This window comes from Rhineura floridana, chromosome 8 (genome assembly GCF_030035675.1).
Source record: "Rhineura floridana isolate rRhiFlo1 chromosome 8, rRhiFlo1.hap2, whole genome shotgun sequence".
NCBI classification, from domain to species: Eukaryota; Metazoa; Chordata; class Lepidosauria; order Squamata; family Rhineuridae; genus Rhineura; species Rhineura floridana.
In genome coordinates this window covers 43,627,060-43,642,031 of record NC_084487.1, presented here as the reverse complement: position 1 = coordinate 43,642,031, position 14,972 = coordinate 43,627,060, and the positions used below count along the sequence as shown (strand labels likewise).

At 45.9% G+C, this 14,972-nt stretch overlaps 1 protein-coding gene across 1 annotated transcript in view; it reads left to right on the top strand.

The window, feature by feature from the left end:
* The window catches only part of SOX10 (SRY-box transcription factor 10), a 34,130-nt gene extending 21,118 nt beyond the window's left edge, over positions 1–13,012 (top strand). Inside the window, exons 3-4 of the mRNA XM_061582805.1 lie at positions 9,245–9,510; positions 10,386–13,012. Coding sequence (XP_061438789.1) covers positions 9,245–9,510; positions 10,386–11,095 — 976 coding nt within the window. The 3' untranslated portion in view covers positions 11,096–13,012. The remainder of the gene's footprint in view (positions 1–9,244; positions 9,511–10,385) is intronic.
* The last annotated feature ends 1,960 nt before the right edge of the window (positions 13,013–14,972 follow it).

Genomic DNA, 14,972 nt, shown 5'->3' with positions numbered 1-14,972 from the left:
AAAGATGGGAATTGTGGTCCAACAACATCTGGTGGCTCACTAGTTGGGAAAGGCTGCACTAGATTATATATGCTATGGCAGACTTCACCAACAGGGCACCCTCCAGATGTTGTGGGCCACACCTCCCATCAACCCTGGCCAGCATGAGCAATGGTCAGGGATGATGGGAATTGTAGTCCACAGCATCGGGAGGGGACCACATTGGCTACCTAGATGCTAAGGCAAGAAAATAATCAAGCATAGCAATGGATCCTCTCAGTGACTTTAAAACCAGAGTGTAGATGCCACTCTGACTGTGTCAACTATTCTGTATTTGGGAAGGCAGAGAGGGAAGTTCTGCTTAAAGCTGCATTAAGACCAATGGCTTTACATGCCAATCTATTTTTTTCTTTTTCTTTTCCTGTGTCCATGCAAAAATTCCTTTGAGTGAAAGGTCATGAAATAGAGGGGACGCCCAGGCAGGAAACAAGTGAAATCCAAATCCCCCAAATCTCCTGCCTCTCTGCCTGCTCATACCAGTTTCACTTTGCTAAAGCTGATTTGAAGTTCTGATCCTCAGGAAGAACAAAGGCAACATGAGAGGAGAAGACAAGGATGGGGTCGGGTCAGTGGGTGCAATGGGGCAAGGTGGGTGGGGGAACAGATAGACTTGGCTGCACAATACTGTCAGAGTCGTCAGACAAGGCTGATACCGAGAGCTGTTCAGATCGAGAGCGGGCTGATCAGAGAACCGAGGTCCCTCCTTCTGGGCCATGCTTCCTCCTGTCAACTATGTTTCCATAACACTGCACATAAGATACTTTTCATCAATAAAGGAAAATGGCATCATAGAATCACAAGAAGCAGTACAGTTAGGCACACATGGATGCCATCACCGAAAAATCCATCTCTGTGAGTGCAGAGAGAAGGGCTGCAGCTCGGTGGTAGAGCATCTGCTTTGCAGGGGGAAAGTCCCAGGTGCAATCCTCAGCATCTCCAGCAAGGGCTGGCAAAAACCCAGTTCCTTACTGGCTTGTACTTAGTATTTTCCAGGTCCACCTCTAGAATAAGTCTTTGTTTTCCTCCAGTTCCAGCAAAAGGCAAAGCACCCAGAATAAGTTTCAGACTAGGCTTGATCCCCAGGTCTCCCACAGCATGGAAACTCCTAGGCCACATTCACACCATATATTTTTCCACTATTATTCCGCTTTAAACAGTCATGGCTTCCCTCAAAGAATTCTGAGAAGTGTGGTTTGTGAAGGGTGCTTGTCTGGAGACCCCTGTTTCCCTCATTCAGCTACAATTCCCAAAGTTCTCTGGGAAGAGGAACTGACTGTTAAACTATTCTGGGAATTGCAGCTCTGTGAGGGGAGCAAGAGTTTCCTGACAGCTCTCAGCATCCTACACAAACTACACTCCAGGATTCTCTGAGGGAAGCCATGACTGTTTAAAGCCCCTGTTTATGCCCCTGCCCCTGCCCATAACCAGAAGATAACTGGGGGATGCAAAACTCCATCCAATCTCCGGCTGCTGCTATGTAATGCCAGGTCTGTGGTGCAGAAGACATCTCTCATCCAGGGATATGATCCTGGATGAGAACGCAGACCTGGTGTGTATCACGGAGACTTGGCTGGATGAGGCCTCGGCTCCTATACTTGAGGCCATGTGTCCAGCTGGTTTCCGGTATGCACAGCAGCCGAGAATTGGTAGGCGGGGAGGGGGTGTGGCAGTTATCTATCGGGAGTCTTTGGTCTTTGCCAGACCCCCCCTCCACGAGACCAAGTTTGTTGATTGCATGTACTGGAGGTTGGGCCCAAAGGGCAGTTTAGAGATTCTACTTGTGTACCGCCCACTCCGCTGCACAGCAGACTCCCTGACCGAGGTGCTCGAGGTGGTCTCGGAGGTGCGGTTGCTCTCCCCCAACCTAATGGTTTTGGGGGACTTCAGTGCACGCTGAGGCCGCTCTCACGGGAGCCCCTCGGGATTTCCTTGAAACCATGACTTCTTGGGAACTGCACCTTAGTAATACAGGGCCCACCCATGTAGCCGGTCATGCCATTGACCTTGTGTTTGTCTCGGGAGGGGAGGGGAGTACTCTGAAAATGGGGGTCATTTCTTCTAGCCCCGTGTCATGGTCAGATCACTACCTGGTGAAGGTAGACTTCTCAATGCCGCACACCCTCCGCAGGGGACAAGGACCTATCAAGATGGTCCGCCCCAGACGCCTGATGGAATCTAAGGGATTCCTGAATGCGCTGGGAAATCTGGAGCTAGCTGAAGGCCGCCCGGTCGAAACCCTGGTGTTGGAGTGGAATAGGGAGATCGCTAGGGTGGTAGATTGGGTGGCTCCGAAACGTCCTCTCCCTCTGAATAGAACTCAGATCGCACCCTGGTATACACCACGGTTGCGGGGTCTGAGACAGGAGGTGAGACGACTAGAGCGCCGGTGGCGGAAATCTCGCACTGAAGACGATCAAACACTGGTTAGAGCAGCAATAGCGGCCTAGGTCGGTCCAGTTGCTCAGGAACCCATGGAGCACTCCAAAGCCTCCTGTGACACATTTGCTAAACACTTTGCCGATAAAATCGAGCGCCTGAAGAGCATGATTCCAGACGCCGTGGATACAGGTAGTGGGCCAGAGTCAGCCAGTTGCATTCCAGTCCAATGGGATCGGTTTCAGCCTCTCCTCGCTGAGGAAGTGGACAAGGTGCTCTGCACTGTGAAGCCAACCACCTGTCTACTTGATCCTTGCCCTTCGTGGCTCATTATGAGCTGCAAAGAGAGACTGGGCGAGGGGATCAGGGCAGTGGTAAATGCGTCCTTGAAAGAGGGTGCAATGCCATCAGCCTTCAAGGAGGCAGTGATAAAGCCCATCTTGAAAAAGTCCTCCTTGGATCCCCAAGAGCTGAATAACTTCCGCCCTGTCTCTAATTTACCATTCTTGGGCAAGGTGATAGAGCGAGTGGTGGCCAAACAGTTGCAGACACACTTGGAGGATGCAGATTATTTAGATCCATTCCAATCGGGCTTCAGGACTGGACATGGAACTGAAACAGCCTTGGTCGCTTTGGTGGATGATATAAGGAGGGCGTTGGATAGGGGAGAATACACCTTCCTCGTCCTCCTAGATCTCTCATCGGCTTTCGATAGCGTTGACCACGGTATCTTGTTAAATCGCCTGGAGGGGTTGGGAATAGGGGCACCGTTTTACGGTGGTTCCATTCCTATCTCTCAGGCAGGTACCAACGGGTGGCATTGGGGGATGAGGTTTCAGACCCTTGGCCTCTTAATTGTGGAGTGCCACAGGGTTCTATCCTTTCCCCCATGCTATTTAACATCTATGTGAAACCGCTGGGAGCCATCATCAGGAGTTTTGGGCTGCAGTGTCACCAATATGCAGATGACACTCAGCTCTATCTCTCATTTAAGTCCTCACCAGAGTTGGCTGTGGATACCATGTCCAAATGCCTGGAGTCCGTAAGTGGATGGATGGGCGAGAACAGGCTGAAGCTAAACCCTGATAAGACCGAGGTGTTGCTCGTGGGTGACAAGAGAAGGTTGGGAGATATAGACTTGGTGCTTAATGGGGTAAGATTGCCCCTGAAGGACCAGGTCCGCAGCCTCGGGGTCATTCTTGACTCCCAGCTGTCCATGGAGGCTCAGGTTTCAGCAGTGAGCCGGGCAGCTTGGTATCAATTACATCTGATACAGAGGCTGCGACCCTACCTTCCTGTGCACCTGCTCCCACGAGTGATACATGCCCTGGTTTCCTCTCGCTTAGACTACTGTAATGCGCTCTATGTGGAGTTACCCTTGAAAACGGTCCGGAAATTACAGCTGGTACAAAATGCGGCGGCACGCTTGATTAAGCATAGCCGCCGCTGGGATCATATTACCCCGATGTTAGTAGATCTACACTGGTTACCAGTTGTCTACCGGGCCCAATTCAAGGTGTTGGTGCTGACCTTTAAAACCCTATACGGTTTCGGCCCAGTTTATCTGAAGGAACGCCTCCAGCATCACCAATTATGCTGCCTGACAAGATCAGCCACACAGGACCTCCTCTCGGTCCCACCAGTTAAAACAGCTAGGCTGGTGCGGACCAGAGAGAGGGCATTCTCGGTTGTGGCCCCCACCCTCTGGAATTCTCTCCCTTTTGATCTCCGACATGCCTCCTCCCTGACCGGTTTTCGCCAAGCCTTAAAGACCTGGCTATTCAGGCAGGCCTATGGGATTCTTGGGAGGGATTAGTTTTATGATGTATAATTTGATGTTTTAGAATAAATGATGATTTTGTTTTTGATGTACAGTGTATTTTAATGTATTGCTGTAAGTCGCCTAGAGTGTCCGTTAAGTCGGACAGATAGGCGACTTAACAAATAAAATTTTATTATTATTATTATTATTAATTATAGTAGAATAAATAAATGTATGGTGTGAATGTGGCCCTGTTAAATAACTGTAATTGGAACAGTTTCAGGAGGGGAGAATTAGGATTCTTGGGGACATGTGTGTGTGAAAAACAGGGGCAGGAGGAGTGGGAAAGTGGGTGTTGAACTCATGGTGACTCTCTGGTTTTAGTCTCCTGGACTAAGGCGATGGTTAGGATGCAGTTCAGCTATGTGGGAGGGACCCGCTCTGCCTGGTATGAAGTTAGGCCAGCACCACAAGAGGCACCCCTGCAGGACATGCTATGTAGTTACAGCCTAAGAGAAGGCTGTCCCAAGTCCATGGTTGGCCCAAGGCCTGTTGCTGCCTGAAGTGAAGGACAAGATGGCACACTGCATACTCTTTTACTTCAACACTGGTGAACAGGGCAATGCCTTCCACTGCTCCTCTGGACAGGAGGCTAATTTAGGGGGTCCAGGGCAGGCCACGTGGCACATCCAGCTCAGCCCTCTATCACTTTGCTGCCATTTTCCACCTTTCAGCATCTTCTGCCTGAGGCGGCCCCCGCCTTACTCTGCCTAAATGCCTTAACTGTTTTTAAAATATTTTATTTTTTTAATGGTTGTAACTCTGGCTACGTCATTTGTGTCTGCCATTACTTTTGCTATGGGCTGCTTTAGGTTCATTATTCCAGGCATTAACCTCCTCCCCACTTTTTAATCTTTGTCCTGAACTGTTTACTTTCTAGCCTTAGATTCTGTAAAAAAAGTAAATTCAGCATCTGCTTGGGTACTCAGAAACTCCTTCAGTTTATTCTTTTCCCATAACTTAACCCAAATTTGCAGCTTGAGATCTTGCATAGAATAACAAATTTGCTTGTGAGAATATGGCTGAGTCTGCTTGACTGGAAATGTCACACAAGAAGCTTTCACCCCTTGGAGCTTTTCAGTTTCCTACTGAACCTAGAACTGCATTAAAGTGGTGGGGAATTATAGTCAATCAGTGTCCATTATGACCATGGTCAAGATTGTGACCATGGCCAAGATAGAATGGCCATGGAGTAATGCAGTATTCAGAACAGATGACAACACCCAAACTGGAATTCTGGAAGCTACAAAGTTAATTATGTGTGGGCAGATTGGATGTGCTAAATAAGCATATTCTAGGGCAGGGGTGAGAAACGTGTGGCCCACCAGATGTTAATGGACTCCAGCTCCCATCATCCTCTGGGTGTTAGCCATGTTGGCTGGGGCTGATGGGAATTAGAGTCCAATAACATCTGGAAGGCCCCAGGCTTCCCATACCTCTGCAGAGATGTACCTAACAACAAGGGTTGCTGCACCTGGAAACACGGCTCATCACATTTTTGTCAGATGTGCCCATTCCTTTCCAGGGACAAACTTGGAGAAAAGTGGTTTTGCAGGTTGGATACAGAGGCTGGCTGTGCACACCATTGATTGGCTGGTGGCTTTGACATCATGGTTTCTCCCCTCTTTTCTCAGAGCAACTTTGCAACTTAATAAAACAACATTGCCATATGAACATTTAAACACATAAACATCAGGTGGCACCTAAACAACTAAAAAAGAAAGAAGTAGACAGCCCACCAAATGTATGGGCATAGGAACAAAACCAACAATTATCTCAGTATTCAAAATGGAGGCAAATACATCTGTAGATTGTAAGACAAAGATGGAGGGGAAGTTGTATATGCACTGCGCAAGGGAAAAAAACAGTATTAGTTCTTGTTTTTAGATATGTCTATGTACTCTGAGTTATGTTTTATCATGAAGTCCTTTTTCTCTCTCTCTATAATTTGAAACGTAACTCAGATTTCTAACGAGAATTTGGACAGGAATTGACTGATGTGATGAGAGAACAGTGTGCAAGATAGTGTTCATGAAAGGGGAAGGAAGGACAAAAATCTAGTGAGGAATGGGAGCGCATATTAGTCATTATAAGGGTTGTTCATTCGTTACACTGAACACAGGGTCAAAACCGCATACAAAAATATGACTATTAGGAGAAATTTGCACTAAAACAGTGACAAATTTTCCTGAGGATCTGGTGTTTTTTTTTTTAATTGCAAATTGCTGTAGAAATGTGGAGAACTAAATTTAAGATTAGAGAAACAAGAAACTGAGAGAACCAAAATTGATGGATCCTTCCACCCCTAGTGGGGAGCCATCTGGAACTTCTTCCAGGTCTTTTATTGGGGGGGTGTTTGTGTGGGTGGGAGGTATGTGGAGCCACTGTGAACTTTGAGGCAGGATCAGCAATTGGCTGCTCTTTATATGTGTGAATTGGGCATTTGGGCCTCAGCATCTAACCTACTGGAAAGGTCATCTAGTTCAAAACCAGGGTAGTGTTAACCCCTAAAAAGCCAGAAAAGCAGGGACCATGAAGTTGCCTATCAGCACTTAGCACCTCAAGAGTAGACTGAGCAGGCATACAGGTCATCATCACCTAGTCACATTTTGATGAGATGTATCATGGGTTGTATTCAACTAAGTCCTACTCAGGGTAAACTCAATGAAATTAATAAACCTAAGTCAGTCATGTCTATTCACTTCAGTGAGTCTACTCTGAGTGGACTAGCATTGAACGCCACCCATTATTTCCAAATTTGTATCTATACATATAAATTAGCATCTGCACCCTCTTTCTTGGCAATGCATTAAATGGCCACCCTGGTCTAACCTATGAAAGCAAATTTCACTGCTATAAAAGGTATAAGGAAAGAATAAAAGGGCTCCTAGTTTTTTCTTCGTCTTTCAGATCAGAAACTTTCCCCTTGTTAAACAAAAGACAAAAGGGTAGAAGAGAATTTCTTTTCACTGAGATAATAAAGATCTGGGATTGATATTGTTAGAATTCAAATAAAAAAAATCTGCTTTCTGGGCGCTGGGTGGACAGCTTGGAATCTGGAAACAGACAATATAGCAAACCTACCACAGTCCTCACTCTGGGAACCTCTTCTGCTGCTTTTCCTCCCCCACTCGAAGACACTAAACATACAGTGTCTCTAAACAGATAGAGGAGAGCCATCTTGTTTGTGTTGGAGACCAGGACAACCTATTCTCTCCCCAGGGTCAGGCGAATATTTTTGCTGTGCAAGTCTTGGCCCGCTTTATGAGTGGCCACGGTATTTTATATTAGTATCACCTAGCAGTAAGGGAATCTCATGTTATGACTTTTGTGTACTCATGGCTAGCCAAGTGTGACCTTTAGAGAGCTAGATAGAAACCTCAGGGCTGGGATGGGTCCTCCAAACATTGTTGCTCCAACTCCTACCAGCCCCAACTATCGTTGTCAATGTCAGGGATGATGGGAATTGCAGTCCAACTACGAGGGCCACAGGTCCCTCATCCTTGTCTTAACCTGATGTAATGAGATAAGAGTCACTGTGGTGTGGTGGCTATAGAGATGGACTTAAATTGAGGAGTTTCAGGGTCAAATCCCTACTCAGACAGAAAGCTTGCTGTTGGCCCAGTTGCTCTCTTGCCAGTCTTAACTAACAGAGGATAAAATGGGGGAGAGGGAGAGAGTGTGTACATTGTCCTGAGCTCCTATACTTGATCTTACCCAAGGCCAAGAAGCCATTGTCCTGAGTTCCTCAGAGAAACAGGGTGAAATTTTTGAAGTGTAGTAATGTGTGATTTCTCTCTCTCTGTCTTAAAACTTTTGAATACAACCTTTCTATTCCATTATGAGTGAAACAGGCAGCATGCATGTTAACGACACCTTGATTAAAATCTGGCAGAGTTGCCAGGGTCCAGATAAAAATGGTCCAGCATGACCATTTGTCCATCCCTGACACAAGATGAAAAAAGGACAGAACTTGAGGGCAAAAGCAAAGAAAGGTGTGGGATTTTGTCCAGCCCATATCTAATGTGATGAGCAGTGAGATTCAGTCCTAACTGGAGAAAATTCATAACGCAACAGAAGGGATCTTACAGTTCTATAGTGCCTTTCATTCAGAGTTCAACAAGACTGTGTGCTGTGTGTTTAATTATTTCCCCAAAACAGCTTCTTATAAAGCAGTGTCTGTTAAGCAGAGAGGAAAGTGAGCTCAGAACACAGAGACCCTAAAAAAAAAAGCAACAATATTTGGAATAATTAAAAGGGACATTCCGAATTGCACAGTTCCAAAAACCACACAGAATAAAATTGAGAACGTGAACGCATCTCCATGTCATATGGCATGTATTACTTTGTCAACCTCCACAGAACACATTGCAGCAAGTCCCTGGAACTTCAGCAGAGTAATTTATTTGAAATTATTTTTAATATTATATTTTAAATTTGCTATGGCATGCCCTGGAATCTTATGGTTAAGGGGCAGGTAATCAATCAAATAAAATAACTATAACATCAATAATAATAACAAAATCATCGTCATCATCGTGAAACAGATACCATAAATTCATAGATCTCAGAGTGGGGGCCTTTTCACACAATTATTTTGTCCATGCTGGTGAATTGTGCATAAAACGATGCTTACAGTACACAACTTTGCTGGAACTGCAATCTACTCATGAGGAATGGATCAGACAGCTGATTAGCCAAGAATAGGATTCTATCATAAAGAGGTAGCTGATCACATACGAGGTAGTTCATAAAATGTCTTGAAGAACCTCACCGTGCCAAAATAAAACTTCTGAAAGGGGACAAGGTTGATCGGGGCACGATGGAACAATCCACTTTCAGAACTTTGCATCTTTCCCCATACTCTCTCCAATGATGTGATGATATGAGATGGCTTCAGGTGGGTTTGCCTATCAGTTGCTGCTGTGGCCTTGACGCTTTGAGGTTCCACTTTCAATGAACCCGTCTCAAGCTTCCTCCACGTGCTCTTTCTCTGGTCTCTTTAAGGTTGCTGAATGAAAGTGACAAGCGTCCCTTCATTGAGGAGGCAGAACGGCTGCGAATGCAGCACAAGAAGGACCACCCTGATTACAAGTACCAGCCGCGCCGGCGGAAAAATGGCAAGGCCACCCAGGGTGAAAATGACAGCCAGGCCGAGGGGGAAGCTGGTGGAGCTGCTGCTATACAGGCCCACTACAAGAATGCCCATTTGGACCACAGGCACCCTGGGGAAGGATCTCCCCTGTCTGATGGGCACCCTGAAAACTCCTCAGGTTTGTCCCATAAATGCAGACAGACCCTCAGTTCTTGGAAATATTTGCTACAACTGTCTACAAATCAGCCGTTGTGTAAATCAGGGGTAGGCAACCTTGTGTCCTCCAGATGTTGTTGGACTTGAGTTCCCATCAGCCACAGCCAGCAGGGCCAACGGTTAGGGATGATGAGCATTTTTGTTCAAAATCATTTGGAGGGCACCATGTTGGCCACTCCTGTTCTAAATGTTTTGTGTACCATCATGAAAACCACAGGTTTTCTTGTTGTTGTATGCTTGTTTTGGCCTAGCATAACTCAGCATTTAGATAAGGCACAACTGAGCTTGGTAACATAAAAACAAAAACTCATCATGGTTCATCATTGCCAAAGTTATTTCACCCAGCTACCATCTTGCTTTTTACTAGCTGCTCACTTTTTATTGTTGCCTCTTCACTGGAGGCTCCATGCAGATGACTCTAGCATAGCCTTTCTCAACCTGGTACCTTCCAGATGGTATGGACTGCAGCTCCCATAAGCACCAGGAGCACGGCCAGTGGTCTGGGATGATGAGAGTTGTCATCCAACAACATCTGGAGGGATCCATGTTGGGGAACTCTGCTCTAGCAGGTCTGTGCAGGGAGGGTAGAAAAGTCAGCCAAGATATTCAGTTGCTGTGAAGTTCTTCCTCTTCTTTATATGTGGTGAGATGGTATACGTTTAGGACCCACCCTATTTTTGTGGTTCTAAGTGGTTTTAAATTGTTTTTAATGTTGTATGTTAAACTGTTGTAACCAACTCGCTGGGATCTTAGGGTGAAAGGTGAGAAATGAATTAAAATAATCATAATTATTTATATATTCTCTTGATTTCCTCCCATGTGGTTTTCACCCCACAGGTCAGAGTCATGGGCCTCCCACACCACCGACCACTCCAAAGACAGAACTGCAGTCGGGTAAGGCTGACTCCAAACGGGAAGGGCGTTCCCTTGGGGAAGGAGGAAAGCCTCACATCGACTTTGGCAATGTGGATATCGGGGAGATCAGCCACGAAGTGATGTCCAACATGGAGCCCTTCGACGTAAATGAATTTGACCAATACCTGCCACCAAATGGACATGCTGCTCACCCAGGCCATGTTGGGGGCTATGCTGCAGCTGCAAGTTATGGCCTTGGGAGTGCCCTGGCTGCAGCCAGTGGACACTCTGCCTGGATCTCCAAACAGCATGGAGTCTCCTTGTCTGCTGCCACATCAGCGGTGGTAGACTCCAAGGCACAAGTGAAAACAGAGGGCTCTACTCCAGGGGCCCATTACACTGACCAGCCCTCCACTTCCCAGATAGCATACACCTCCCTCAGCCTGCCCCACTATGGCTCAGCTTTTCCCTCAATATCCAGGCCCCAGTTTGACTACCCTGACCACCAGCCCTCAGGACCCTACTACAGCCACTCCAGTCAGGCTTCTGGCCTCTATTCGGCCTTCTCCTATATGGGGCCTTCCCAACGCCCCCTATACACTACCATCTCTGACCCGGCACCCTCAGTGCCACAGTCTCATAGCCCCACACACTGGGAGCAGCCTGTGTATACAACCCTCTCAAGACCCTAGGGAACGGGGAGCAGTGAGCAAAGCAGCAGCGGAAAGGCTCCGGAGAATCAGCCCCAGAAGACAAGCCTCCAAGTCCCGAGGTCATTTGGTGTAATCCAGTCGCCAGAACCCACAGAATATCCGGGCGTGTCTATCTTGACCGCAGTTACCGATGGCTCACCCGGCTGGAGGAAGGTTCCCACCTACCCACCCCCACACTCCCAGTCCCTGATTGGCTTCCAGGATCATATAGGCCTTCTAGGTGAGGACAATTCTAGGCATGGAGCAACTACTCACAGTGAGGGGTTTTGCCCGGCAGATCAAGGGTTTAAAAAATAAAATAAAATTGAGAGATAATCCCTTTCCTTCTCTTCCCCTCCCTGGAGTTGTCCGGACCATCAGCCTAATGGTTTAGAAAGAAACACAATGGACATAACTCTGCCACTCGCTGTAGGTGAAGCATGGCTAGAGGGGCACCCTGGCAGTGTAACGCTTCAGGAGGAGGAGTCAGATGGTGCCGCTGTCTGATGTGGACAGTGCTCTAGGACGTTCCTGCTTCAGAGTCGCACGTGCATGAAATGTTGCTCCCCATTGGAAGACCCACCTATGCTTGCTTTTCCTGTTGATATTTGGCACCTGATGCGCCCACTTTCCCTTATCCATGCCATCACTTCTCCGCTGCCTGGCTCTCTTTAAGACTTACCTACACAATGGACTCAGGAACTGCATGATATGCTCTGACCGCCTTTGCATCACAGCATGTAAGCATGTGTGCCTACATGTTGGTCCCTTGGACCATAAAAAGCAAAGGGGACTGAATCCTACTTTGTTGTTATGAACATTTTGTATTCCTAGTTTGTTTCCATCACTTTGTGGCTCCTTTCTAAACTCCCCCAGCTACCTTTCTAACACTCCAGAAGATACCCTACCAAAGTCAATACTTTTCCTTCTGGCATACTTATGAGAGTGACTGTGTCTATGAGTGTGTGTGTGTGCAGAGTGGGTGAGAGAAAGCAAAAGAGCGTAGTAGTAACTGCAATAGCCAGTGTAGTTTTCCTATTTGCAGAGAACAAATGTGGAGAAAGAACTTCCATATGACCACAATACTAATGGATGTATCCTCATTCTTCCACGAGAGACCTTTCGAGACATTTTGGTGCCTGAGGCGAAGCATCCAAATGGTATACGTAAAGATGATAAAAACATTATACATTGATCATTGCTGCCATTCTGCAAAATTTGCTGTGCAAGAGAGGCTGCCTCATCCTGCCTAATGATAGGTTCATCCCTGCCATATATGCTAATAATAATTAGCATCTAAGTTCTATCTTTGCCATACAAAGGAGGATCTTGCTGGTACAACTGATGCGGAATGGGCATTTTAAAAAGAAGCTGACCCATGCAAAATTCAAATAAACCCATGTTCATTTTGGGTTTTCAAACTGAGGCAACTTCCCTTTGCCTCCCTGCCTTTTTTTCCATGGGCCTGGGGAATGCCCATTCCACAGCTTCCAAAAAAAGACATTGCTCACAGTGTCATTGAGAATCCCACTTGGAAGGCTGCCGTGATTGAGAGCATGATGGTACGAATCACACACCGTAGAGATGCCAGATACTATGCCTGTGCATGAGGATGGGCCTACAACTGGCCATAATGTACAATGCGGTACTTGCTGTTGTTCCTAACCACTTTGGATTGAGATGACTGAGGCTAACCCACCCAAAGTTATGAGCTTTATATATGCTTGACTCCCATTTTTTCACTGTGGATGATTATCCCTTCTCCATGGTGTTTGAAAAGAACTTGTAGTATGCCTGTATTCCTTGTATGCATGTAATCCATTAACTGCTCTACTCCCTTATTTATGGAAGTAGCACATCCTTCCTTGTTCCCAGCACCACAACCCTCTAGCACCATTAACGTTGCATCAAATGTATGGAATAATAAACTTAAAAGGTTTCAGCTATGTCTCAATTTCTGTTTCCTCTTTTTGCCCCTTCCCCCCACCTTGTCTCAAGGATATAGGCATGCTAAGAAGTATTTCAACTCTAGTTACTCTTCTTGCTCTATTATAATAATTAGTTAAATGTGTATCCTTTTCTGCCAGGTGGTACTCAAGGTGGCTAACAGCAACAATACACAATATGAAAATGGTGCTTCATATTTCTATCATACTTCTTGTTGAAAGGGCATGAATGGCACTTCAGAAATGCCTTGCTTGCAGACCAAAAGCCCACCCAAGTTAAGCTTTCAGGGATAATCACAACAGATAGGTCCACCCCAAGGGCTGTATCTAATCCTTTGGTAGAAGCACCTGTGCTAGTAGCCATCACCTTCTGTGGGAGTTTATTGATGGGATTGGACTAAACGTTGAGGTTCTTCTCAAATAGGGATGCACACTTTAAAAAAAAGACATCATGAAAATTCATCAGCATTTTAGTGTGAATTTCTCCTAATATACACATTTTTGTATGTAATTTTGCCTAATAGATAACACATGTTTGCAAAGCCATCTCCCCTAATATAATGCATTTTTGTATGTGACTCTCACAAATTTATGCATTTTAATGTAAGCTTTACACTAGTATATGCATCTTTGTACACATTACTTGGCCAGAGAACTGCCCTGCAAAATTAGGAGAAGTGTGCATTTCAAAGGATAGCTGTGTTTCAATTTATGTAGTTTCAGGAAATGCAAATTAGTTAGGTTCGTCTGTCAATATGAACTGAATAGAATATCTCCCCCATCCCTACTCTCAGCTCTTGATTTAATGAATTTTGCAAGTGGTACATTGCATTATGACTTCTTTTTGTAAATCTCCTTCTAGTCAGTTCCATGGGGTAGCCTTAAATTCTAGAAGAACTGAGACACACATGAGAGAGAGAGAGATAATAATATATTTCTATTCACTTTTTCCAGCCGTTTAGAATTTGGTTTGCCTTCCAACTCTTTCCTTGGGGCAAACTTGGGGACGCTGCCTTTTTCAAACACAGCTCAGATAAGGTTGAATGTTAAGTAAAGAGGATGTTCAGCCTCCCCACTCCCCATCTACACACCTCCACAAGACTGTTTAGGGCCCCAGCATACCATTCTTTGCCCCAGACCCCTGGCATTTCCATTCCAAACGATGATTCCTTTGTTTCAAATCTCCGTCCTACTCTTGAAGACAACTGACACCCTCTGATCTCAGAGCTGTCATACCACAAAGGTTGTCAGGAGGAGATAGAAACACCACTTTCATAGGCTTTCCCAACTTCTCCTCCCCATCAGATAAATGGTTCTATAACAAGTCTTTTCAAGATGATGAACAGATGACATATCCTTTCTTCACTTTGAAATATCTTCTTACAAAACCAATGGTAACAAAAAAGTAAGGAAAGGGGATACACAGGCAGAGATCCCTTAAAGAGTTAGAAAACTCTGCCATGTTTTGCAGACCAGAGCAGACTGCCCTTTCAGTGTGTAGGCACATACAAGAATGCAGTGGGTGAGCAGGTCATGCATTTAGCCTGACATTATCCCTACTGACTTTAATGGGAATCTTTGGCTCTGGTCCCACAGAGCACTGTTCTTCAACCTTGGGACCCCAGATGTTGTTGGACTACAACTCCCATCACCCCCAGACAGCATGGTCAATGGGCACAGATGATGGGAGTTGTAGTCCATCAACATCTGGGGACCCAAGGTTGAAGAATAGTGCCATAAAGGGTCTTTTCAGATCAAATGCTTTAAATGCCCAGCCAAATTAAGTGATTCAGGCCATACCTTCATCATGACACCAGAATTTGTTTTATCAAGTGAGGGTAGGTGCTTTGCCTCAGTTAAGTGCCCATATAGGCACAGCTGTACCTGTGAATAAGGTGGACAGAACAAGAGGACCGTAAGGTCAGCAACCA